The 23,137-nt window shown below is 48.7% G+C and overlaps 2 protein-coding genes and 1 long non-coding RNA gene across 9 annotated transcripts in view; 1 reads left to right on the forward strand and 2 right to left on the reverse strand.

Moving 5' to 3' along the window:
* CAPN1 (calpain 1) overlaps window positions 1-2,045 on the reverse strand; it is a 35,446-nt gene extending 33,401 nt beyond the window's left edge. For 3 of the 6 annotated variants that reach the window (XR_013403280.1, XM_077961051.1, XM_015113718.3), the window contains exon 1: window positions 59-336. Coding sequence is in view for 1 of the 6 variants with exons in the window: in XM_015113717.3 (XP_014969203.2) it covers window positions 492-664 (173 nt within the window). In the remaining 5 variants the exon portion in view is untranslated. Of the gene's footprint in view, window positions 1-58; window positions 340-491; window positions 1,482-1,775 lie in introns of those variants that run through there. The other 3 variants (XR_013403281.1, XM_077961052.1, XM_015113717.3) reach the window with 2 other exon arrangements.
* Window positions 212-22,256, forward strand: LOC144334122 (uncharacterized). Its single transcript, XR_013403574.1, has 2 exons — window positions 212-654; window positions 21,261-22,256. It is a non-coding gene; the product is annotated as an uncharacterized LOC144334122 (long non-coding RNA).
* Window positions 8,146-23,137, reverse strand: part of SPDYC (speedy/RINGO cell cycle regulator family member C) — a 36,938-nt gene continuing 21,946 nt past the window's right edge. Inside the window, exons 1-7 of one of the 2 annotated variants that reach the window (XM_077962419.1) lie at window positions 11,240-11,268; window positions 10,024-10,196; window positions 9,541-9,599; window positions 9,192-9,277; window positions 8,915-9,086; window positions 8,505-8,835; window positions 8,146-8,335 (exon numbers count right to left, since the gene is read on the reverse strand). In XM_077962419.1, coding sequence (XP_077818545.1) covers window positions 8,301-8,335; window positions 8,505-8,835; window positions 8,915-9,086; window positions 9,192-9,277; window positions 9,541-9,599; window positions 10,024-10,165 — 825 coding nt within the window. In that variant the 5' untranslated portion in view covers window positions 10,166-10,196; window positions 11,240-11,268 and the 3' untranslated portion in view covers window positions 8,146-8,300. Of the gene's footprint in view, window positions 8,336-8,504; window positions 8,836-8,914; window positions 9,087-9,191; window positions 9,278-9,540; window positions 9,600-10,023; window positions 10,197-11,239; window positions 11,269-23,137 lie in introns of those variants that run through there. The other variant, XM_015113803.3, reaches the window with a different exon arrangement.

Raw genomic sequence — 23,137 nt, forward strand, 5'->3', positions numbered from 1 at the left:
TCCGCCCTCCGCCCTCCCTTTCTCCTTCTCCTCCTCCTCCTCCTCCTGGGGCTCCTACCCCGCTTCCTCTCGGCTCTCCCTTATCTCTCCGGCACGGTCTCTGACTATCTCTTACCCACGGTGTCTTCCCGCCCCTCCCTCCGCAGGCCGGGGGCCAATTCCGCGAGAGGACAAATTAGTAAAAGGCAGAGCAGTCCCCGGGGAGGGGCCTGCGCGGGTGGGGCGGGGAGGCTCTGGGGCGCGGCGGAAGGGCACCGTGGGGAGAGGAGGGGAGGGCCGGGCAGGGGGTATTTTTAACCAGGGGCAGCAGCTCGAGTTGCAGGGCCGGACGGCCGCACCCCACGCGCGCCCCGGCGGGCATTCCCGGGCGATCGGGCGGCGGCGCCGCCTCCCGCAGTCCCGGGCCCGCCCCGTCCCCAGCTCCCCTCGCTCCGCGCGGCCGCAGCTGCTCCCGCCGCTCCCAGTCCGCCCAGGCACGGGGCTGAGATTACCTCGGGCTGCGGCAGCTGCTCTGAAGAGGGACCGGGCTGGCAGCGAGCAGACCCCTGCCGGACACTCCGTAAACGGCAGCCTCTCCCCGCAGGGCCGCGCCGCGCCCCTGCTCGGCGCTCCCCAGGGGAACCCTGGGGGACCGGGCTCGCTGCGTGACCTTGGGTAAGTCCATGCCCCACTTGGCCCGGCTTTCCGCATGCGTGCAGCCTATGGGATGGGGATGGGCAATTGCGGGAGCCCATCTTTCTTTAACGTTCTGGGGTTTCTTGAACCTGGAAACTTCGAGAGGTGGACATCCCTGTCCTCTCCCCCAAGCTCTCAGCCCACCCACCTGGAAGCGCCCATGTATCACCTTACCCAGGAGAGGGCGGCAGAGGCCCAAGCAGCACGGCAGCCCCCACTCCCCACCTCCAGGACCCGGAGGTCCTGCTTCACGGGCTGCAAGAAGTTGGGGGGCCAGGATTCGGCGCGGAGGCCGGGGGTGTGGGTGGGGAGACTGCAGAGACCCCTGAGACCCTCCCAAGTCAGGGCTTTTCGCTGGTCTCGCAGTCCCAGCCCAGCAGCTGCTGCAGCCTTGCAGGTTGTGGATGCAAGCATTTTGCTGAGGAAACTACATAGTGTTCCCAGGACTCTAGGGCCCATGACCCCTCAAAAGTTAAGAGCTGCTGATCTAATCTGATGAGTGAGGGATGGAACCAGCTCCTAGGCTTTCTGCGCAGGTGTCCAGGGACAGAGAACAGTGGCTTAAACTAGAGAGGTGGAAGGCAGAAGTAGATGGATTTGATAAAAATGGAGACTATCTTAACAATATTGGGTTTAGAAAAGATTTCTTTTTTCTTTTCTAAAGGCAGGGTCTTGCTTTCATTGACCAGGCAGGAGTGCAGTGCCCTGATCACAGCTCACTGTAACCTTAAACTCCTGGGCTCCAGAGATCTCTCACCTCAGCCACCTGAGTAGCTGAGACTACAGGCACGTGCCCCGACACCCAGCTAATTTTTAAGTTTTTTGTAGAAATGGGGTCCTGCTGTGTTACTCAGGCTGGTCATGAACTTCTGGGCTCAAGCAGTCCTCCTGCCTGAGCCTTGCAAAGTGCTGGGATTACAGGTGTGAACTTTGGCACCTGGCCAGATTTCTTAAATATGACACAAAAAGTATAAATGATAGAGGAAATCAATAAATTGAACTTCATCAAAATAAAACCCTTTTGTTCTTCAAAATGCACAAAACTATTAAAAATGAAAAGATAGGCCGGGCGCGGTGGCTCAAGCCTGTAATCCCAGCACTTTGGGAGGCCGAGATGGGCGGATCACGAGGTCAGGAGATCGAGACCATCCTGGCTAACACAATGAAACCCCGTCTCCACTAAAAATACAAAAAAAAAATTAGCCGGGCGTGGTGGCGGCGCCTGTAGTCCCAGCTACTCGGGAGGCTGAGGCAGGAGAATGGCGGGAACCCGGGAGGCAGAGCTTGCAGTGAGCCGAGATCGCGCCACTGCACTCCAGCTTGGGCGACAGAGCGAGACTCCGTCTCAAAAAAAAAAAAAGAAAAGATAAGCCATAGACTAGGAAGAATATTTGTGAAAATTCTATCTGATATAGGACTTGTGTAAAGAACTTTTACAATTGAATAAAAATCCAATAAAAATGGACAAAACATTTGTTTTCTGGTGTTTGTATTTGTTTTTGTTTTTGAGATGGAGTCTTCCTCAGTCACCCAGGTGGAGTGAAGTGGCATGATCCTGGCTCACTGCAACCTCCGCCTCCCGAGTTCAAGCAATTCTCCTGCCTCAGCCTCCCCAGTAGCTGGGATAACAGGTGCCCGCCATCACGCCAGGCTAATTTTTGTATTTTTAGTAGAGATGGTATTTCACCATGTTAGCCAAGCTGGTCTCAAACTTCCGACCTCAAGTGATCTGCCCACCTCTGCCTCCCAAGGTGCTGGGATTACAGGGTGAGCCACCGTGCCTGTCAAAATATGGACAAAACATTTGAATAGACACTTCATCCAAAAAGATCTCTGGATGGCAAATAAGCACATGAAAAAGCACTGAGTGCATTACTCTTAGGGAAATGTAAACTAAAGTCACTAGAAGGACTGCTTCTCAAAGAACACCTGCTAGAATTGCTAAAATTTAAGATTGACCAAATCAAGTATTGTCATGTTGTCAAGGATATAGAAGAACTGGAGCTCTCATACACCAAGAGAGGGTAAAATGATCACCACCACTTTGGAAGAATTGCTTGAACCCGGGAGACAGAGGTGGAGGTTGCGTTGAGTGGAGATTGCACCATTGCACTCCAGCCTGGGCAACAAGAGCGAAACTCCATCTCAAAAAAAACAAAAAAACACAGCCAGAACCTAAAGGAGAAACTTTTTATATCATCTCAAGTGTGGAAACGGTCTTTTTAACTATGACACAAAACCCAAAAATCATAAAATTGCATTTTTTACTACATTAAAAATCCATACAGTTATGTCAAAATGATGGACTGAAGAAAACATTTACAATTAACATCTTACAGGAGTATTTTTCTCCATATATATTTTAAAAAAAAATGGTCTGGGTGTGGTCGCTTATTCCTATTATCCTAACACTTTGGGAGGCCTAGACAGGAGAATTAATTGAGGCTAGGAGTTTGAGACTAGCCTGGGCAACATAATGAGACAACATAATGAGACCCCATCTATAAAAAAGTTAGAAAATTAGCCAGGTGTGGTGGTGCATGCCTGTCATCCCAGCTACTCCAGAGGCTGAGATGGGAGGATGGCTTGAGGCGTTGGAGGCTGTAGTGAGCTATGATTGTGTCACTTCTCCAGCCTGGGCAATAGAGCAAGACCCTGTCTTTAAGAATAAAGGCCGAGGTGGGCAGATCACCTGAGGTCAGGAGTTCAAGACCAGCCTGGCCAACATGGTAAAACCCCATCTCTGCTAAAAATACAAAATATTAGCTGGGCACGGTGGCATGTGCCTGTGCCTGTAATCCCAGCTACTCGGGAGGCTGAGGCAGGAGAATAGCTTGAACCCAGGAGGCGGAGGTTGCAGAACCCAGGAGCTGAGATTGTGCCATTGCACTCCAGCCTGGGCAACAGAGCAAGATTCCATCTGGAGGGAAAAAAAAAGTCTCACACCATAGGATTACCAGAATCCTAGAAACAACTTAAATGTTGATCAATAAGCAATTAGTTACTTCATGGTATATCCATAAACAAGAACACAAGGCCGGGAGTGGTGCCTCATACCTATAATCCCAGCACTTTCGGAGGCCAAAGTCGGGGGATCCCTTCAGCTCAGGAGTTCAAGACCAGTCAGGGCAACATGGCAAAACCCCCTTTTTACAAAATATACAAAATTTAGCAGGGCATGGTGGTGCACATCTGTGGTCCTCGCTATTTGTGCGGCTGAGGCGGGAGAATGTCTTGAGCCCAGGAGGTCGAGGCTGCAGTGAGCCAAGATCGCACCACTACACTCCAGCGTGGGTGACAAAGTGAGACCCATCTCAAAAAAAAAAAAAAAAGATGGCCAGGCGCAGTGGCTCACACCTGTAATCCCAGCACTTTGGGAGGCCGAGGTGGGCGGATCATGAGGTCTGGAGTCCGAGACCATCCTGGCCAACATGGGGAAACACTGACTCTACTGAAAATACAAAAAATGAGCCAGGCGTGGTGGTGCGTGCCTGTAATCCCAGCTACTCGGGAGGCTGAGGCAGGAGAATCACTTGAACCGCGGAGGCAGAGGTTGTTGCAGTGAGCCGAGATTGCACCACTGCACTCCAGCCTGGTGACAGAGCAAGACTCCGTCTCAAAAAAAAAAATTAGGCCGGGCGCGGTGGCTCAAGCCTGTAATCCCAGCACTTTGGGAGGCCGAGACGGGTGGATCACGAGGTCAGGAGATCGAGACCATCCTGGCTAACACGGTGAAACCGCGTCTCTACTAAAAAATACAAAAAAACTAGCCGGGCGATGTGGCGGACGCCTGTAGTCCCAGCTACTGGGGAGGCTGAGGCAGGAGAATGGCATGAACCCGGGGGGCGGAGCTTGCAGTGAGCTGAGATCTGGCCACTGCACTCCAGCCTGGGTGACAGAGCGAGACTCCTTCTCAAAAAAAAAAAAAAAAAAAGATTAATACAACACAGCTGTAGCAAGAAATGTATGAATAAAAGACCATCTTCACCATCCTGGCCAACATGGTGAAATCCCGTTCTGTACTAAAAATACAAAAATTAGCCAGGCATGGTGGCAGATGGCTGCAATCCCAGCTACTTGGGAGGCTGAGGCAGGAGAATCGCTTAAACTCTGAAAGCGGAGGCTGCCGTGAGCTGAGATTGTGCCACTGCATTCCATCCTAGGCAACAGAGCAAAATGCTGTCTCACAAAAAGGAAAAAAAAAAAATAGCCAGTGCAGTGTCTCATGCCCATAATCCCAGCACTTTGGGAGGCTGAGGCAGGTAGATCACCTGAGGTCAGGAGTTCGAGACCAGCCTGGCCAACATGGCAAAACCCTGTCTCTACTAAAAATACAAAAATTAGCAGGGCATGGTAGTGCGTGCCTATAATCCCAGCTACCCGGGAGGCTGAGGCAGGAGAATTGCTTGACCCCAGGAAGTGGAAGTTGCGTGAGCCAAGATCGCACCACTGCACTCCATCCTGGGTAACAAAGCAAGACTTTCTCAAAATAAATAAATAAATAAACTTCATAATGCATTCATAAGTGCACAACAGGATGCAGAGAATTCTGGCATTTAATAAAAACGGTGTGGGAAATATATACATATCAGTGTGTTGTCTTTTTTTCACGAAATACATTTTTCCACACCAATTTTCCAATACCAATGGGGTGTTGAACAATTCAATTCCATTCTGACACTTACTTCTGGAGTTATCACAGACCCCACAGGTTAAGGCTTCAGTACCCGAAGGCTGCCCCCACTTCAGATACCAGCCACAAATGGGGTACCCAGGGAATGCTTCTCTCTGGCGAACTACAAATTCAGAGGTTCCCCCAGCACCTCAGTTTGATAATGCAGTAGACAACTCCCAGAACTCAGGAAAGTGCCTCACTTCCTAGGATATTACCTGTTTATTATAAAGGAAACAATTCCAAAACAGCCAGATGGAAGAGATGCATAGGGCAAGGCACTGGGGGTATGGTACACAGAGCTTCCAGACCCTCTCTACCCTCCCAGCACATCCATCCGTTTTTATAACCCAATCTTTAGTCCCCCAGCCCCCGGTCTTGTCACCTCATTAGCATAAACTCAGGTGTAATAATCTTATTAGGAATAATAGAGGTGGAAGGGTTGCTATCAAGAAAAGACACTTCTATCACTTAGAAAATTACAAGGGTTGGCCGGGCGCGGTGGCTCAAGCCTGTAATCCCAGCACTTTGGGAGGCCGAGACGGGTGGATCACGAGGTCAGGAGATCGAGACCATCCTGGCTAACACGGTGAAACCCCGTCTCTACTAAAAATACAAAACATTAGCCGGGCGAGGTGGCGGGCGCCTGTAGTTCCAGCTACTCGGGAGGCTGAGGCAGGAGAATGGCGTGAACCCGGGAGGCGGAGCTTGCAGTGAGCTGAGATCCGGCCATTGCACTCCAGCCTGGGCAACAGAGCGAGAAAAAAAGAAAATTACAAGGGTTTCAGGAGCTCTGTCAGGAACCAAATAGACATACATATGTATTTTGAGACTGGCTCTCGCTCCGTTGCCCATGCTGGAGCGCCCTGGTGCAATCATAGCTCACTGCAGCCTCCAACTCCTGGAGTCAAGTGATTCTCCTACCCCAGCCTCCCAAGTAGCTGAGACTACAGGCACACACCACCACACCCAGCTAATTTTTAAATTTTTTGGCACAGATGAGGTCTCACTATGTTGCCCAGGCTGGTCTTGAACTCCTGGGCTCCAGTGATCCTCCCATCTTGGCCTCCCAAAGTTCTGGGATTACAGGTGTAAGCCACCACACCCAGCCATCTATATATTTTTAAAAATTTTTATTATACCACATGGGCTTCTGTAAGTTTAGACTCTTTCTCTGGAAAGACAGGAGAAACATCGCTTTCGTTGATTTCAGGGCAGAGAACCAGGGAGCTGAAGTCAGGGGTAGGAGGGTGGCTCTTGGTTTAAAATATACATGTGAATATATTATCTATTGGAAAAACATATTTAAAATACTTTTTAGTCCTTGTGTTGGCTTCTAATGTCCTCAGTCTCCAGGCTTTCTTAACTCTGTCTATTCTCTGCTACCCTTCTCCATCTTCACCCCCTAAACACCCTCCTCACCAGCCTTTCTCTAGGCAGTTTCCTCCACTGGAACACCCAGGGTTCACACTTGTTCATGCCAGACATTGTTCTAAACCCTTCCATGGGATTAACCCATTCACATCTCAGAATAACCCATTTTACAGATGAGTCAATGAGGGCACAGGGAGATTAAATAACATGCCAAGCTAACCCAGAGACCTGAAATTTGAATTTAAAAAGCTGGCTCCAAAGACCAAGCCATAATCACTACTCTAGACTGTCCTTCCATGAATATCCAGGTGCAGTCCAATTGCCATCTCCTCTGGGAAGCCTTCCTATCTCCTCCATTAAGAAATTAACCCTTTTTGGGCTGTGCATGGTGGCTCACGCCTGTAATCCCAGCACTTTGGGAGGCCGAGGTGGGTGGATCATGAGGTCAGGAGTTCGAGACCAGCCTGGCCAACATGGTGAAACCCCATCTCTACTAAAAATACAAAAAAATTAGCCAGGTACAGTGGTGGTCACCTATAATCCCAGCTACTCAGGAGGCTGAGGCAGGAGAATCACTTGAACCCGGGAGGCAGAGGTTACAGCAAGCCGAGATCCCGCCACTGCACTCCAGCCTGGGCGACAAAGCGAGACTCAGTCTCAAAAAAACAAAAAAAGAAAGAAAGAAATTAACCCTTTTGAGTCCCCATGTCTCTTGGGGGAGAGGGGGTTATTATAATTACAATATTATATTTGATTGCAGCTCAAGGAAGTGATCAAGTCTTATTCCTAAGTAAACCTGGCCCTGAAGGCATTTCTAGACTAAATAAAGAGCTGTTTTCCATTCAAATTTTGTTTCCCAATATGTTCCTGGCCCCAGCCCCCCCTTTTTCCTTTTTTTTTTTTTTGAGACAGAGCCTCACTCTGTCACCAGACTGGAGCTCAGTGGCGTGATCTCAACTTGCTGTAACCTCTGCCTCCCCAGTTCAAGCAATTCTTCCACCTTGGTGTCCCGAGTAGCTGGGACTACAGGCACCCACCACCATGCCTCGCTAATTTCTGTATTTTTAGTAGAGAAGGGATTTCACCATGTTGGCCAGGCTGGTTTTGAACTCCTGACCTCAAGTGATCCACCCAGCTCAGCCTCCCAAAGTGCTGGGATTACAGGTGTGAGCCACCAGGCTCGGCTCCCTGGCCCTCTTCTAAGGGCTGCAGATACCTCATCTCACTTAATCCCATCTAGACTGTGTAGATCTCATCATCCATAGGCATGGACAGCACAGAGAGGAAACTGAGGCTCAGAATAACTGGCCACCAATGGGAAGGGGCCAAGCTGTTACACAGCCTGTGCTCACATGGTGTAACCCTGGTAGACACCTCCTCCCTACCCCAACCCTGGGTCAAGGAACCAGGCCAGGACCTAAGCACAGTTGGTGTCCTGTGGACATGAATTTATTAGAGGGGACCAGGACCAGAGTGGGCACAAGCTGCGGGCTGGGAGGAAGGGGCAGGGGTGGGGGCATAGCCAGTGGTGTGTCAGTCAGCGGGCCAGCAGGCGTGCTGTTCTTCACCCTGTAGGGCTTCAGTGCCCAGGGCGTGCCAGAGGCTTTGGGAAGACTGCGGAGAGGAAAGAGTGAGGCTCAGAGAGGAAACCTGCCGAGCTCACACAGGAAGGGCAGCACGTCGATTCCAGGCCCACAGCACTCCCTCTCATACTGTTGGTCCTCACTCCTGCCTCCCAAGCTCCCACACCAGCCCTGCAGCTGCTGTCCCATCCTGCACTCACTGCGGAGGGAGTAGGTGCCTGGTTCCAGTTGCATCTGCGGGGGCAAGACGATGAGAAAGTCCCCACCCCAGGTGTTTTTGACCCTTGAGAGATAATTTTGGGAAGGAGGACGATGACACTCCGAGGTCAGAGAAGGGCACTTGGATGACACAGGCTTAAGCTGGTGGCGGCTGCAGTGCTGGGGCAAGCCACAGGGGGAACAGTGGGGCGGCGAGAGGCCAGGACCCCGGGGAAGGTGAACAGGGACCTGTGGACAGACCCTCTGAACCCCACCATGGTGGGGGCGCCGGTCCCGAGTCCAAGCCCAGTGGAATGGCTCCTTTGCCATGACCTGGGAGGAGCAGAGTGGACAGTAAATGGGGTGGGAACCCCAGCCTTCCCCACACCCCAGGCTGCCTCCACAACCTCACCTCCTCACAGCACTGGCGGCTCACAACAGCCCGGAAACCCATCCGTGCCCAAAGCTTATCCCTCTGGTGCAGGAATTTCCCCACTCGTAAACACCAATCTTTTCCCAAGGCCCATGGAAAAATCTCACATTTGGGCCCCTCCAGGTCCTCCTCCATGTCGTTTGCAAGGTACCTAGCCACAGAGGCACGGGGTCAGGGAGCAGAGGCCACACATCTGCCCCGTCCCATCCGACACCTCCACCAGATAATGCCTCCACTGCCTGCCCCCGCCACTCACAGGGCCAAGAACAGGCTGCTGTGGGTGTACTCGCTGAGCTTCAGGTGGGCGCGCTGGAAGTAGACCAGCACCATGGCCAGGAGATACTGCAGAGACAGATCAGGGTCGGGGGGTTAGTTATCCTCTGAGGAGGAGGGGCTTGCACCCAGGTTCATTTGCACCCAAGGAGGTTGTGCTGCAGGGAAAGAAAGTCAGTAAAATGGTGGGAAGGGGTATGCAAAGATGAACTGGTAAGGGTGGAAGGGGAGTGGCTCTCCCTACCAGACCAGGGCACCCAATAAAGCAGCGGCACTCAATTCCCACCAACTCAACCTGAACCTCAAGAGACCCCCAGCCTGTGCTCTCTCACCTTATCTGAAATCTGGAAGCAGGGGTCTTTGGAGAGGAATTCCTGGACAAAACTGTCCTCTGAGGGTAGAGAAGACAGGACGCAGGTTACCACCGCCTCCATGGAGAAGAGTGGCATCAGAAGCTCCAAAGCCCAAGCCGCCACTGAACCCTCTCTCTCTCTCTCTCTCTTCTTTCTCTCTTTCTTAATGTAAATAGAGATGAGGTCTCACTATGTTGACCAGGCTGGTCTTGAACTCTTGGTCTCAAGTAATCCTCCCATCTCAGCCTCCCAAAGTGTTGGGATTATAGGTATGAGTCACGGCGCCTGGCCCTGAACCCAGTTTCTGAGAGGACTCCCCTCCTACCTGCCTAAGCTGGGTTACCTTGAGAGGGTGAGGGTCAGAGGCCTCAGATGTCTGTACAGGAAGGTGAGACCTCACACTTCACGTCTGCTTTCACACTTGGCCTCACAGTCCCTCCCGTGCCAGCCCTCCAAACTCACCCAGAAGGCTGAGGAAGGCCTGGACCTCCTGGTGCTGGCGAAAACGGAGGAACCCATTGCCCCCACCTTGCCGGCTGCAGCCCCCCAGCTCTACCTGGGTGGTAACTACAGGGGAAGTGGTGGGGTCTTGGCAGTCACTCATCTCATAAGAGATGGAGATGGGGCAGGTTGACCTGTAGAGAAAGGAGGCTCAGGACTTAGCATGTACCCCCATGACGCCCACAAATCAAGAGGGTGGTGACAGGGGCCAGGACGGCGGAGGGGTGGGTGCAGAGACTTGGGGGCTCAGAATAGAAGGCAGTTGGGATGCAAGAGGAGTGGGGAGGTCAGAAAAGAAGCAAAGAGTTGCTATGGGCTGCGGCACCCCCGCCCTCCTCCTGGCACCCCAGGACAGGCCAGAGTAACAGCAGCAACAAGCACGGCTGAGGGCTTCCTAAGTGCCTGGAGCTGTGCTTAAGGGCCTTATCTTATTCCATTCTGGTAAGGAGGTAAGATTAACTCGGACCCATTTTTAAACGAGGAAACTGAAAACCTCACAGCCAGTTAAAAGTGAAGTCTTTGGTCTCCAAAACCCCAAGAGGTTTTTCGGGTTTCGTTTGTTTGTTTGTTTGTGTGTTTTGAGACAGAGTCTCTCTGTCGCCAAGGCTGGAGTGCAGTGGCGCGATGTCGGCTCACTGCAACCTCCGCCTCCCGGGTTCAAGAGATTCTCCAGCCTCAGCCTCCCGAGTAGCTGGGATTACAGGCATGCGCCACCACGCCCGGCTAATTTTTTGTATTTTTTGGTAGAGACGGGGTTTCACCGTGTTGGCCAGGCTGGTCTCACACTCCTGACCTCCCAAAGTGCTGGGATTGCAGGCGTGAGCCACTGCGCCTGGCAAAAAAAGAAAAAAAACCCAGAGCTTAACTGCTCCTCCAGGCCCCAACTCACAACCACCCCCGACCCCTCACCAAAGCAGAGTTGAAAGGGCCACTGATCCCTTACACCGAGGGGAAACTGAGGTCCTCAGGGATGAACGAAATTAGAGAAATACCTGAATTTAGAGCAAGCTGATGGGGCCACTTCAAACATTTCAAGCTCCTGTCCTAAACCCACCCTCATCCCCGCGAGAGTGACGACAACCACGGGGCTGAGGAGAACGTGCAGTCGACCACCCCGGGGCCAATCTCCACCTCGGTGCGCACAAGCAGCCCAGCCTCCTCCTCCAGAGAGCCTTACCCAAACTCAGGAATTGCCCAGAGCAGAACGCCCGTGTAGACAGCGAGCGGGCTTATATAGCCTGAGGGCGGCACTGCCCAGAGCAGCCCGTCCACCAATCAGGGCCTTCCTGGGGGGCGGGGCTTGGCCTTCACTGCCTGCCTCGCCGCCTGTGAGCCCAGTCGGCGCCCAGCTGTGGCTTCCCAGGGTGAAAGCCTCTCCAACGCTTCATCAACTATAAGAGACGTGAAGGCAGGCCAGCTGGACCCCAGGGCCTGAGACCCCATAGGACGGGCAGGGAGCTAGGATCCCTGTTCCCCTCTTGATAAACGCAGCGCCAAGGTGCTGAGCCGGGAAATGAGGGCTGGACTGCGAGGGCCTGGTGAGCGAGTTTTGATTCACTGATTGTGCCTTGCTGCGGCAGGGTCTCTGGCTCTCTATGGGTGTCCCTGAATATATTGGCCTCCCTGAGTCTCTAGGTTTCAGTGAGGCTCCCTGGGTCTCTCTTTTGTTTCTTTTGTTTTTTATTTTATTTTTCCCCTCGTAACACAGAACAAGCTGCCTGGGTCTCAATGGGCCTCTGAGCCTCTCACTTTCTTGTTGCCTCTGGTGTCTGGATGTCTCTGGATCTCTGGGTCCTTTGGTCTCTCTGATCTCTGGGTCTCTGATCTATCTGCGTTTCATGGTCTCCCCCAAGCCGCCTCCCAGGCTCCCTGAGGCCGTGAAGGCCTTTCTAGACCAGCTGGTCTGCATCAGGCCGCCCTGTTTGTGTGTGTGCACGCATGTGAAGTTGGCCTCCCCTAGAAAGGAAGCAGTGAGCGGGGCAGCCTCCATAGCCAGCTCCCTAAACACCTACTGCTGCCTACTGAGGAGGCTGTGATGGCATCAGCTCATGTGTTCCTCACAGCAAGCGCGTGAAGTTGATGAGAATGATGAGAAGCCTAATTTTATCAATGAACAAACAACTAACACACAGAGTTTGGGTTGCTCACCGAGAGGCTGAGTAACTTCCTGCCAGCCACTCAGCAGGTAAGTGGAGATAGAGTTCCAGCCTGGCTGCTGGGCCCACACGCTGGGTAGCCTGACTGTGTGGTCTACAGCTGTTCCTGGACACAGCCTGGACAGAGGTGTTCCATGAAACGGAATGAATCTCCTAGACCAGCTGTGTTTTCAACTATTCTCCTCTCCCCCCCATAATTAAGGTTAGAGATCAGGAAAGGGTACCTAAAAGAAGCCTGGGAGTGGGCTAGTCACTTTAACCTTGGGAGGGTGTCCAGGCTCATTTCCTTCAGTGCCACCCTTGGAGATCTGACACTGATCTCCTACACTGGGGAGAATATCTGTTTTTATTTTTTTATTTTTTTGAGACAGAGTCTCACTCCGTTGCCCAGGCTGGAGTGCAGCGGCACAGTCCTGGCTCTTTGCAACTTCCACCTCCAGGGTTCAAGCAATTCTCCTGCCTCAGCCTCCTGAGTAGCTGGGACTACAGGCATGTGCCACTACGCCTGGCTATTTTTTTGTTTTGTTTTGTTTTTGAGACAGAGTCTTGCTCTGACACCCAGGCTGGAGCGCAGTGGCATGATCTCAGCTCATTGCAACCTCCGCCTCCTGGGTTCAAGTGATCTTCCCACCTCAGCCTCCTGAGTAGCTGGAATTACAGGTGAGCACCACCACACCTGGCTGATTTTTATATTTTTAGTAGAGACAGCGTTTCACCATGTTGGCCAGGTTGATCTCAAACTCGTGACCTCAAGTAATCTGCCCGCCTCGGCCTCAGAAAGTGGTGGGATTACAGACATGAGCCACGGCGCTCAGCCCACAGTTTGGCTTTCACTCTGCTCCATGTCTTCTGTATCCCAGAACCCTGACAAGAGAGGGCTCTGGGATATAGAAGACATGAAGCAGAGCATCAAAGCACCTCTCTGATGCTTTCAAAGCCCCAATGTGGTTCTGCCATTGTGCTTTTCCATCTGCCCTGAGCCTGATGTCCCCCTGGTAGGGGCAGCCTCTCTTGCCAGGGTTCTGGGACACAGAAGACATGGGACAGAGCCAAAGCCAAACTGTGAAGGGCACGTAATATGGGCAAGAAACAAACTTTTGTATTTGAAAACCACTGACACTGAGGGGTTATTATTGTACTGGATCTCTATTTGTTGCTCTACCAAATGATCATAAAGTTAGTGGATTAAAACAACACTTATTTATTACTTTACTGTTCTAGAGGTCAGAAGTCCAAAATGGGTATCACTAGGCCCAAATCCAGGTGGCAGCAGGATTCCTCGCTCTGGGAGTTCTAGGACCCATTTCGTTGCCTTTTCCAACTTCCAGAGGCTGCCTGCATTCCCAGTGTGACTTCCTTTTTCCCTCTTCAAAGACAATAACTTGGTGTCTTCAAATCTTTCTGACTCTGACCCCTCTTCTGCCTCTCTTTCATTTTTTTTTTTTTTTTTTTGAGACAAAATCTTGCTGTGTCAGCCAGGCTGGAGTGCAGTGGTGCCATCTCAGCTCACTGCAGCCTCCGCCTCCCGGGTTCAAGTGATTCTCTCGACTCAGCCTCCCAAGCAGCTGGGACTACAGGCAAGTGCCACCACGCCTAGCTAATTTTTGTATTTTTAGTAGAGACGGGGTTTCACCATATTGGCCAGACTGGTCTCCAACTCCTGACCTCGTGATCCACCCGCCTTGGCCTCCCAGAGTGCTGGGATTACAAATATGAGCCACTGCGCCCAGCCTCTCTCTTTCACCTTTAAGAATCACATGAGCCGGGCGCGGTGGCTCAAGCCTGTAATCCCAGCACTTTGGGAGGCCGAGACGGGCGGATCACGAGGTCAGGAGATCGAGACCATCCTGGCTAACACGGTGAAACCCCGTCTCTACTAAAATACAAAAAAAAATAGCTGGGTGTGGCGGCGGGTGCCTGTAGTACCAGCTACTCCGGAGGCTGAGGCAGGAGAATGGTGTGAACCCGGGAGGTGGAGCTTGCAGTGAGTAGAGATCACGCCACTGCACTCCAGCCTGGGCGACAGATTGAGACTCTGTCTCAAAAAAACAAAAAAACAAAAAACAAACCAAAAAAAAACAACTTTAGGCCAGGCGCAGTGGCTTACGCCTGTAATCCCAGCACTTTGGGAGGCCAAGGCAGGTTGATCATTTGCGATCAGGAGTTCAAGACCAGCCTGGCCAACATGGTGAAATCTCATTTCTACTAAAAATACAAAAATTAGGTGGGTGGTAGTGGTGAATGCCTGTAATCCCAGCTACTCAGGAGGCTGTGGCAGGAGAATCGCTTGAGTCTGGAAGGCAGAGGTGGCAGTGAGCCGAGATTGCACCACTGCACTCCAGCCTGCTGGGTGACAGAGTGAGACCTTGTCTCAAAAAAAAAAAAAAAAAAATACCACTCTGGGCAAAAAGCATAACTAGAAAGAAAGAGAGTTTACGAAAGTGATTTTAAAAATATATAGCTGGATGTGTTGGTGTGCACCCGTAGTGCTGGCCTGGGCAACATAGGGAGACCCTGTCGGAAAGAAGAGAAGGGGAAGAAGGGGAGGGAAAATAAAGGAAAAGAAATAGGAAGGAAAAGAAAAATAAAAGGAAAAAGGAAGGAGAAGAAAGAAAGAAGGGTGGGAGGGAAGGAAGAAAAAAAAATGTGTATAATTACCTAACCAGAATCCAGGTAAAGAAAAAAATATATATATAGTAATTTGTTTACTCCTAAAAATAAAGTCAATAAGCAACAAACCGTGTGTGTGTGTGTGTGTGTGTGTATAAAATCAACAGAACCACACAGAAAACAAATCACAAACGTAACTGTAGATCTGATGGCACATGCAAGGCAAAAAAGTTAGCAAAGCAGTAAAAGATAGGAAGAATATGATGAACAAATTTGACCTAGTGGACAAATAAGGTAGCACTGCACCCAACAAAGGCAGAAAAGCACGCACAGAACATCTTCCTAAAAATTAATCAAATGCAGCTGGGCGAGGTGGCTCACGCTTGTAATCCCAGTGCTTTGGGAGGCCGAGGCAGGTGGATCACAAGGTCAGGAGTTCCCGACCAGTCTGGCCGACATAGTGAAACCCCGTTTCTAACTAAAAATACAAAAAGCCGGGTGTGGTGGTGTGCGCCTGTAGTCCCAACTACTCAGGCGGCTGAGGTAGGAGAATGGCGTGAACCCGGAAGGGGGAGGTTGCAGTGAGCCGAGGTCGCGCCACTGCCCCAGCCTGGGTAACAGAGCATAACTCCGTCTCAAAAAAAAAAAAAAAAAAAAAAAAAAAAAAAAAAAGAAGAAGAAGAAAAAGAAAGATAGAAAATATTGTCTGTCAAAGTTGGAGGACACAACTAGTAATTCTTAGAGAGGAATTTATGACCTCAAATGCGCGTGTTAGAAAATAAGACAAGCTGACGAACTGAACTCCATCTTAAAAAGTCACAAGTGAGCGGTCCTGAGGCCCAAGGGGCTGCCTGGCTCCCCATCCGCCAACTTTTGCTCCCCACACAGCTCCAGGCAACAAGAAAGAAAAAATAAAACGCTGCCAAAACCACAGTGTCAGCATAACTTGAAAGCAGAGAAGGTCCAAACTTCAAGATAACTGTAAATAAAAAGAAAGCGACAAAATCCCCGCACGCCATCGTGCGCTGCCGCCTCTCCCAGGCAGGAGGCTTTGTGCCAAGAAAAGTTGGGGAAGGAGGGGAGACAGGAGTGGCCGGGCTGGGGTTGGTCGAGAGCCACCATCAGAAAGACGGCGACATTCTAAAATCTGAAAATACCAAGAAGACGTCCTGGGAAGTCAGAGCTCAGACCTCAGGGAAGGGGCTCACAAGTGTGTGCGATAGGAAGGGAGGTTGTTAAAGTCCATTGATTCCGCGGGAGCGGTTTAAAAAAAGGTCGGGGGCGGGTGCTAAAACGGGCCAGAAGCATCCGTGGGCATTAAGTGAAGTGGGAAAATGCAGAAGGGAGAAATTGAGGGTCCTACAAGACAAAAGAGAACCACGCAATGGGAGAACACAAAACCCTACCCACCCCCACACCAAAACAAACAAATAAAAAGCTTCTAAAGCATCTGAACTTTGCTATATTGACCTTACAGTGTGCTATTGAGCTAGGTATCTTGAAAACCATCCAATACCACAAAAACGAATAGAAAGAAGATGAATAGATCCGTACAGAGCTGATATTTTAAAAAATCTGAAAACAAAATTCAACACACATCAACTAAGAAAAATTGCTCTGGAAAAAAAAAACCATGTTTCCAAAGAAACAAAATATTTACAAAAAAATGATCATATCTTAGGTCACAAAGAAATCATCAGTACATTAAAAAAAGTAGAAATATACAAATATTCTCTGAGCACAGTGTAATAAAATGAGACATCATTATTATTATTTTTTTTGAGACAGAGTCTGTCTGTCGCCAGGCTGGAGTGCAGTGGTGTAATCTCGGCTTACTGCAACATCTGCCTCCAGGATTCAAGCAATCCTCCTGCCTCAGCCTCCTGAGTAGCTGGGACTACAGGTGGGCGCCACCACACCCAGCTACTTTTTTTGTATTTTTAGTAGAGATGGGGTTTCACCATGTAGGTCAGGATGGTCTCGATGTCTTGACCTCGTGATCCATCTGCCTCAGCCTCCCAAAGTACTGGCTTTACAGGCATGAGAGCCACCATACCCAGCGAAAATGAGACATTATTAACAAAGACAAACACAGCCTGGCACAGTGGCTCACACCTGCAATCCCAGCACTTTGAGATGCCAAGGTGGGAGAGTTGCTTGAACCCAGAAGTTCAAGACCAGCCTAGGCAACATAGAGAGACCCTGTCTCTATGAAACAAAACACACACACACACACACACACACACACACACACACACCCCAAAAAACCTAGCTGGGCATGGTGGATTGCTTGAGCCTCAGAGGCAGTGGTTGCAGTGAGCCATGTTTGGTACACTGCACTCCAGCCTGGGCAACAGAGCAAGAATCTGTCTCAAAAAAAAAAAAAAAAAAAAGACAAACCACTAGTTACCTTGTTTCGGGGGGAAAAAAGGAGAAAGACAAATATAACAAATACATGACAAAGGGGAGGGAACCATAGGAACAAGACATTTAAAATAATTTTAATACCAATTCCCAGAATAGTGGTGTAAGGAGCTCAGCAGATCCATTCCCCAACAAAACAACCATTTAACTAGAAAAATTTATTTATTTATTTACTTTTGAGACGGAGTCTCACTCTGTTGCCCAGGCTGAAATGCAGTGGTGTGATCTCTGCTCACTACAACCTCTGCCTGCCAGGTTTAAACAATCCTCCTGCCTCAGCCTCCTGAGTAGCTGGGACTACAGGTGCGCACCACCATGCCCGGCTAATTTTTTGTATTTTTAGTAGAGACAGCGTTTCACCATACTGGCCAGGCTGGTCTCGAACTCCTGACCTCGTGATCCACCCACCTCGGCCTCCCAAAGTGCTGGGATCACAGGTGTGAGCCACCGTGCCCAGCCTGAAAGATTTATTTTAAGAACCCAATCATTTCAAATCTATAAATTATCCTAAAGGCACATACAGCAAATGGGGAAGCATATTCCCTGACTGAACATAGACAAAAACATAAACTCACTGAAGTGCAGTAGCCAGTCTGCAGGCCACATACATACCTACTAGTAAAGAGGAAAATCTGAAACTTAAGCACGAACTTTGACCAATAAGTGGTTTATGGTCACTTTGACCATAAGTGATTTATGCTGACCAGGGGTGACCCCTAGAGAGCCAAGCTAAAATATGTGTGTGTGTGTATGTGTGTGTGTGTGTGTATATATATATATATATATATATATTTTTTTTTTTTTTTTTTTTTTGACACAGGGTATTGCTATGTCACCCAGGCTGGAGTGCAATGACATGATTATAGCTCTCTGCTACCTTGAACTCTTGGGCTTAAGCTATCCTCCTGCTTCAACCTCGAAAGTGCTGGGATTACAAGCACGAGCCACCAGGCCCAGTAGCTAGATTTTTTTAAAAGAAAAAAAAAAAATCAGAAAACAGACATTCTAGGCTAAACACTGCAAGGAAAATACACTTCACAAAGTTAATTCAGCCAAGTCACTAAACAAAAAAAGAAATGGCCAACCAAATAGTAACAACATTGACTCCTAAGAGAGGACTGGCATCCTACAATGTATTATCTAAAATGTACATTTTGGCCAGGCACAGTGGCTCACGCCTGTAATCCCAGCACTTTGAGAGGCCAAGGAAGGCAGATCACCTAAGGTCAGGAGTTTGAGACCAGCCTGGGCAATATGTGAAACCCTGTCTCTACTAAAAATACAACAATTAGCTGAGCGTAGTGGTGCACGCCTGTAATCCCAGTTACTTGGGAGGCTGAGGCAAGAGAATCCCTTGACCCCGGAAGGCAGAGGTTGCAGTGAGCCAAGATCATGCCACAGCACTCCAGCCTGGGCGACAGACGGACTCTGTCTCAAAAAACAAACAAACAAAAAAGTACATTGTAATAAAAACATTAGGTTCATATAAGTATATATTTTTAAATGCACTCCCATGTTTATTGCAGTACTATTCACAATAGCCAAAATATTGGATCAGTCTAAGTGCCTATCAGTGGATAAATGGGTAAAGAAAATGTGGTATGTACACACAGTGGAATATTGTTCAGCCATAAAAGGAACAAAATTCTGTCATTCTCAGCAATGTGGATGAAACTGGATAAAAGTACATTTTATTGATTGATTGATTGATTGATTGATTGAGAGGGTGTCTCATTCTGTTGCCCAGGCTGGAGTGCAATGGTACCATCCTGGCTCACTGCAACCTCCACCTTCCAGGTTCAAGCGATTCTTCTGCCTCAGCCTCCCAAGTAGCTGGGATTATGGGCATGTGCCACCACGCCCGGCTAATTTTTTTGTATTTTTACTAGAGACGGGGTTTCACCATGTTGGCCAGGCTGGTCTCGAACTCCTGACCTCAGGTGATCTGCCTGCCTTGGCCTCCCAAAGTGCTGGAATTACAGGCATGTGCCACTGCACTCGGCCTAAAAGTACATTTTTTCAACAGAAATTATGACATGCAAGCAACAAGGAATGTCTGGTCCATCCACAGGAAAAGAAAAAGCAGCCATAGACATTGCTTTTGAACAGTCCCAGATATTGGACTTAGCACACAATGCCTTCACAGCAGCCGTTATAAATATGTTCAAAAGTGACAAGAGGAAATAAGTAAACAAATAAATAGATTATTCTAAGAGTTGCATAGTTTTAGTTCTTACATTTCAGGCCTATGATCTATTTTGAGATTGGTTCGGTTGTGTTTTTTGCATAGTGTGAGGTAGGTGGCTAACTTCATTCTTTTGCCTGTGGATATCCAGTTGTTCTACTATTCTTTTCCCATTAAAAAGTCTTGGCACCCTTACAGAAAATCAGTTAACCAGAAATGTATAGTTTTATTTCTGGACTGTCAATTCTATTCTATTCATCTATTTGTCTATCATGCCAGTAGCACATAGTCTTAATTATTGTAGTTTTGTAGTATGTTTAAAATCGGAGGCCAGGTGTGGTGGCTCATGCTGGTAATTCCAGCATTTTCGGAGGCTGAGGTGGGCACTTGAGGTCAGGCATTTGAGCCTGGCCAATGTGACGAAATCCCATCTCTACCAAAAAAACAAAAATCAACTGGATGTGGTGGCAGGTGACTGTAATACCCGCTTCTTGGGAGGCTGAGGCAGGAGAATCTCTTGAACCCAGGAGGCGGAGGCTGCAGTGAATGGAGATCATGCCACTGCACTCCAGCCTGGGCGACAGAGTGAGACTCCATCTCAAGAAAGAAAAAATTTAAAAAATAAATAAATAAATAAACAAATAAATAAAATAGGGAAATGTGAAGGCTGTCAGACTGAAGACCCTGATGATGTTACAATTCAAATCAAAGGCCTCTGCTAGCAGAATTGTCTCTTGCTTGGAGGAGGTCAGTTTTTTTCTTTTTTTTCTTTGAGACGGAGTCTCGCTCTGTTGCCAGGCTGGAGTGCAGCGGTGTGATCTTGGCTCACTGCAACCTCCGACTCCCAGGTTCAAGCGATTCTCCTGCCTCAACATCCGGAGTGTCTGGGATTACAGGCAAGTGCCACCACGCCCAGCTAATTTTTGTATTTTTTTAGTAGAGACAGGGTTTCACCATGTTGGCCAGGATGGTCTTGATCTCCTGACCTCGTGATCCACTCGCCTTGGCCTCCCAAAGTGCTGGGATTACAGGCGTGAGCCACCGTGCCCGGCCAAGGTCAGTCTTTTGTTCTATTCAGAACCTCAACTGATTGAACAGGGTCCTCCAACATTATGGAAGGCAATCTGCTTTACTCAAAGTTGACCAATTTAAATGTCACTCTTATTCAAAAACGCCATCACCAAAGCATCCAGAATAATGTTTGACCACAAATGTGGGCACTGTGGCCCAGCCAAATAAACACATAAAATGAATCATCAAAATAACTTATGATTTTCACCACTGAATAATATTCTATTGTATGGATATACCACAGTTTTATTATCCATTCTTCTATTGAAGGACATTTTGGTTGCTTCCTGTTTGGGGAGAGTGTGAAAAAGCTATTATACATATTTGTGCAGGGGTTTAGAGGTAGACGTAAGTTTTCAACTCAATTAGATAAATACCTACAAATTTTCAACTCAATTGGGTAAATATCTACGACCTAGCAATGGCTGGATCACATGGTTATAATCTATTTCACTTCGTATCAAACTGCCAAGCCATCTTGCAAAGTGATTGTACAGTTTCGCATTTTCACCAGCAATGAGTGAAGGTTGCTGTTGCTCCACATCCTCATCAGCTCTTGGTGTTGTCAGTATTTTGCATGTTAACTGCTTTGATAGATGTGCAGTGATACCTGACTGTTGCTTTAATTTGCAACTCTCTAATGGCATATGACATTGAGTATCTTTTTGTATGCTTTCTCATTTTTATTTCATATTTCTCCAAATATTTCTCTACCTTCCTCTCTCTCTTCTTACCTTCTGTTACTCCAACAGCCAACAGCCAACAACCACGTAAGTGAGCCTCCTGGGAAGGGGATTCTCCAGCCCCACACAAGCCCCACACAAGAAGACGGTAGCCCTGGCCAGAGACAAAAAGCAAACAGCCTGGAAGATTGATCCTGTGTGCAGAATATTGTCCTCTGTGTCTCCTTGGATGATACGGGAACTGTTGATAACACCCAGCCCAGGGGTTTACCTGAAGGCCGAACCAGGTGACGTCAGGCAGATAAAACTCTTGTTTTGTAAACCTGGGAAACTTCTCATTCATACTCTTACTGTTGTGTGGAGTGAAAACATATGAAGATGTGAATTTGGAAGAGCTGGAGGATCATGTAGACGAATTTAATGAGGAGGATGAACATGCCATTGAAATGTACAGACAGTAGAGACTGGCTGAGTGGAAACAACTAACCTGAATAATGAATTTGCAGAAGTTTTGGTGATCTCAGGAAAGGATTATGTTCAAGAAGTTACCTACTGACTGGGCACAGTGGCTTACACCTGTAATCCTAGCATTTTAGGAGGCTGAGGCAGGTGGATCACCTGAGGTCAGGAGTTCGAGACTACCCTGGCCAACATGGCAAAACTCCGTCTCTACTAAAAATACAAAAATTAGCCGGGCGTGGTGGCCCATGACCATAAGCCCAGCTACTTGGGAGGCTGAGGCAGAAGAATCACTTGAATCCGGGAGATGGAGGTTGTGGTGAGCTGAGATCACACCATTGCACTGCAGCCTGGGCAAGAAGAGCAAAACTCCGTCTCAAAACAAACAGACAGACAAAAAAAATTAGCCGGGCGTGGTGGTGCTCGCCTGTAATCCTAGCTACTGGGGAGGCTGAGGCATGAAAATTGCTTGAACCTGGGAGGCGGAGGTTGCAGTGAGCCAAGATTGCACTACTGCACTCCAGCCTGGGCAGTGGACCGTACTAAGTCCAAAAAAAAAAAAAAAAAAAAAAATTCCATTCTGTAATAAAAGGAATCTAGACTCTTTGGAGAAATAGTTCATTTCAGGGCTGGGGCAGAGATAATACAAGATGAGTCTGGAACATCACGTAGTGACAGAAAGTAAGGAAGTACTCACAAAGTCATGGGGACACTTCAAAAGGACACAAGAGTCAACTCGAAGGAGCTCCCAAGGGCCAAATCTGGGATAATTTGAGCAACAAAATAAGTAATGATAGCAATAAATTATTACCCATAGAATAAAATAACTACCCATGAGTTTATACTGATATATGTAAATAACAGAGAGAAGAGACAACTCCTCTGTGCAGTAGAACTCTAATAAATAAATGTAGGAGAAGTGATGGAAATAGAAAATCACCATTAGACAAACACCACAGTCATCATTTTTGCAGGCGCCAATCATTCATTGGTGGATGCTAAAATTAGTGAGTGAAAGTATGATGCAAAAGAAGATATTTGTGTACACTCAAGGTGCACCTCACAACGTTTACTAATCACAAAGGGTGCTATGGTTTGAATGTTTATGTTTCTGTCCCCTCCAAACTTCATGTTGAAACTAATTGCCAATGTGATAGTATCAAGATGTGGGGCCTTTTTTTTTTTGGAGAAAGGGTCTTGCTCTGTCATCCAGGCTGGAGTGAAGTGGAGCAGCAATCTCGGCGCACTGCAGCCTCCGCCTCCCGGGCTCAAGAGATCCTCCCATCTCAGCCTCCCAAGTAGTTGGGACCACAGGCACCTACCACCATGCACGGCTAATGGGATAAACCTCTTATAAAAGAGGCTTTGTGCATTGTTCTGCCGCTTTTTTGCCCTTCTGGTCCTCTGCTATGTGAGAACACAGCGTTTGTCCCCTTTGGAGGATGCAGCAACAAGGTGCCATCTTAGAGGCAGAGAGCAGCCCTCAC

The sequence above is a fragment of the Macaca mulatta genome, chromosome 14, assembly GCF_049350105.2.
Source record: "Macaca mulatta isolate MMU2019108-1 chromosome 14, T2T-MMU8v2.0, whole genome shotgun sequence".
Taxonomy (NCBI): domain Eukaryota; kingdom Metazoa; phylum Chordata; class Mammalia; order Primates; family Cercopithecidae; genus Macaca; species Macaca mulatta.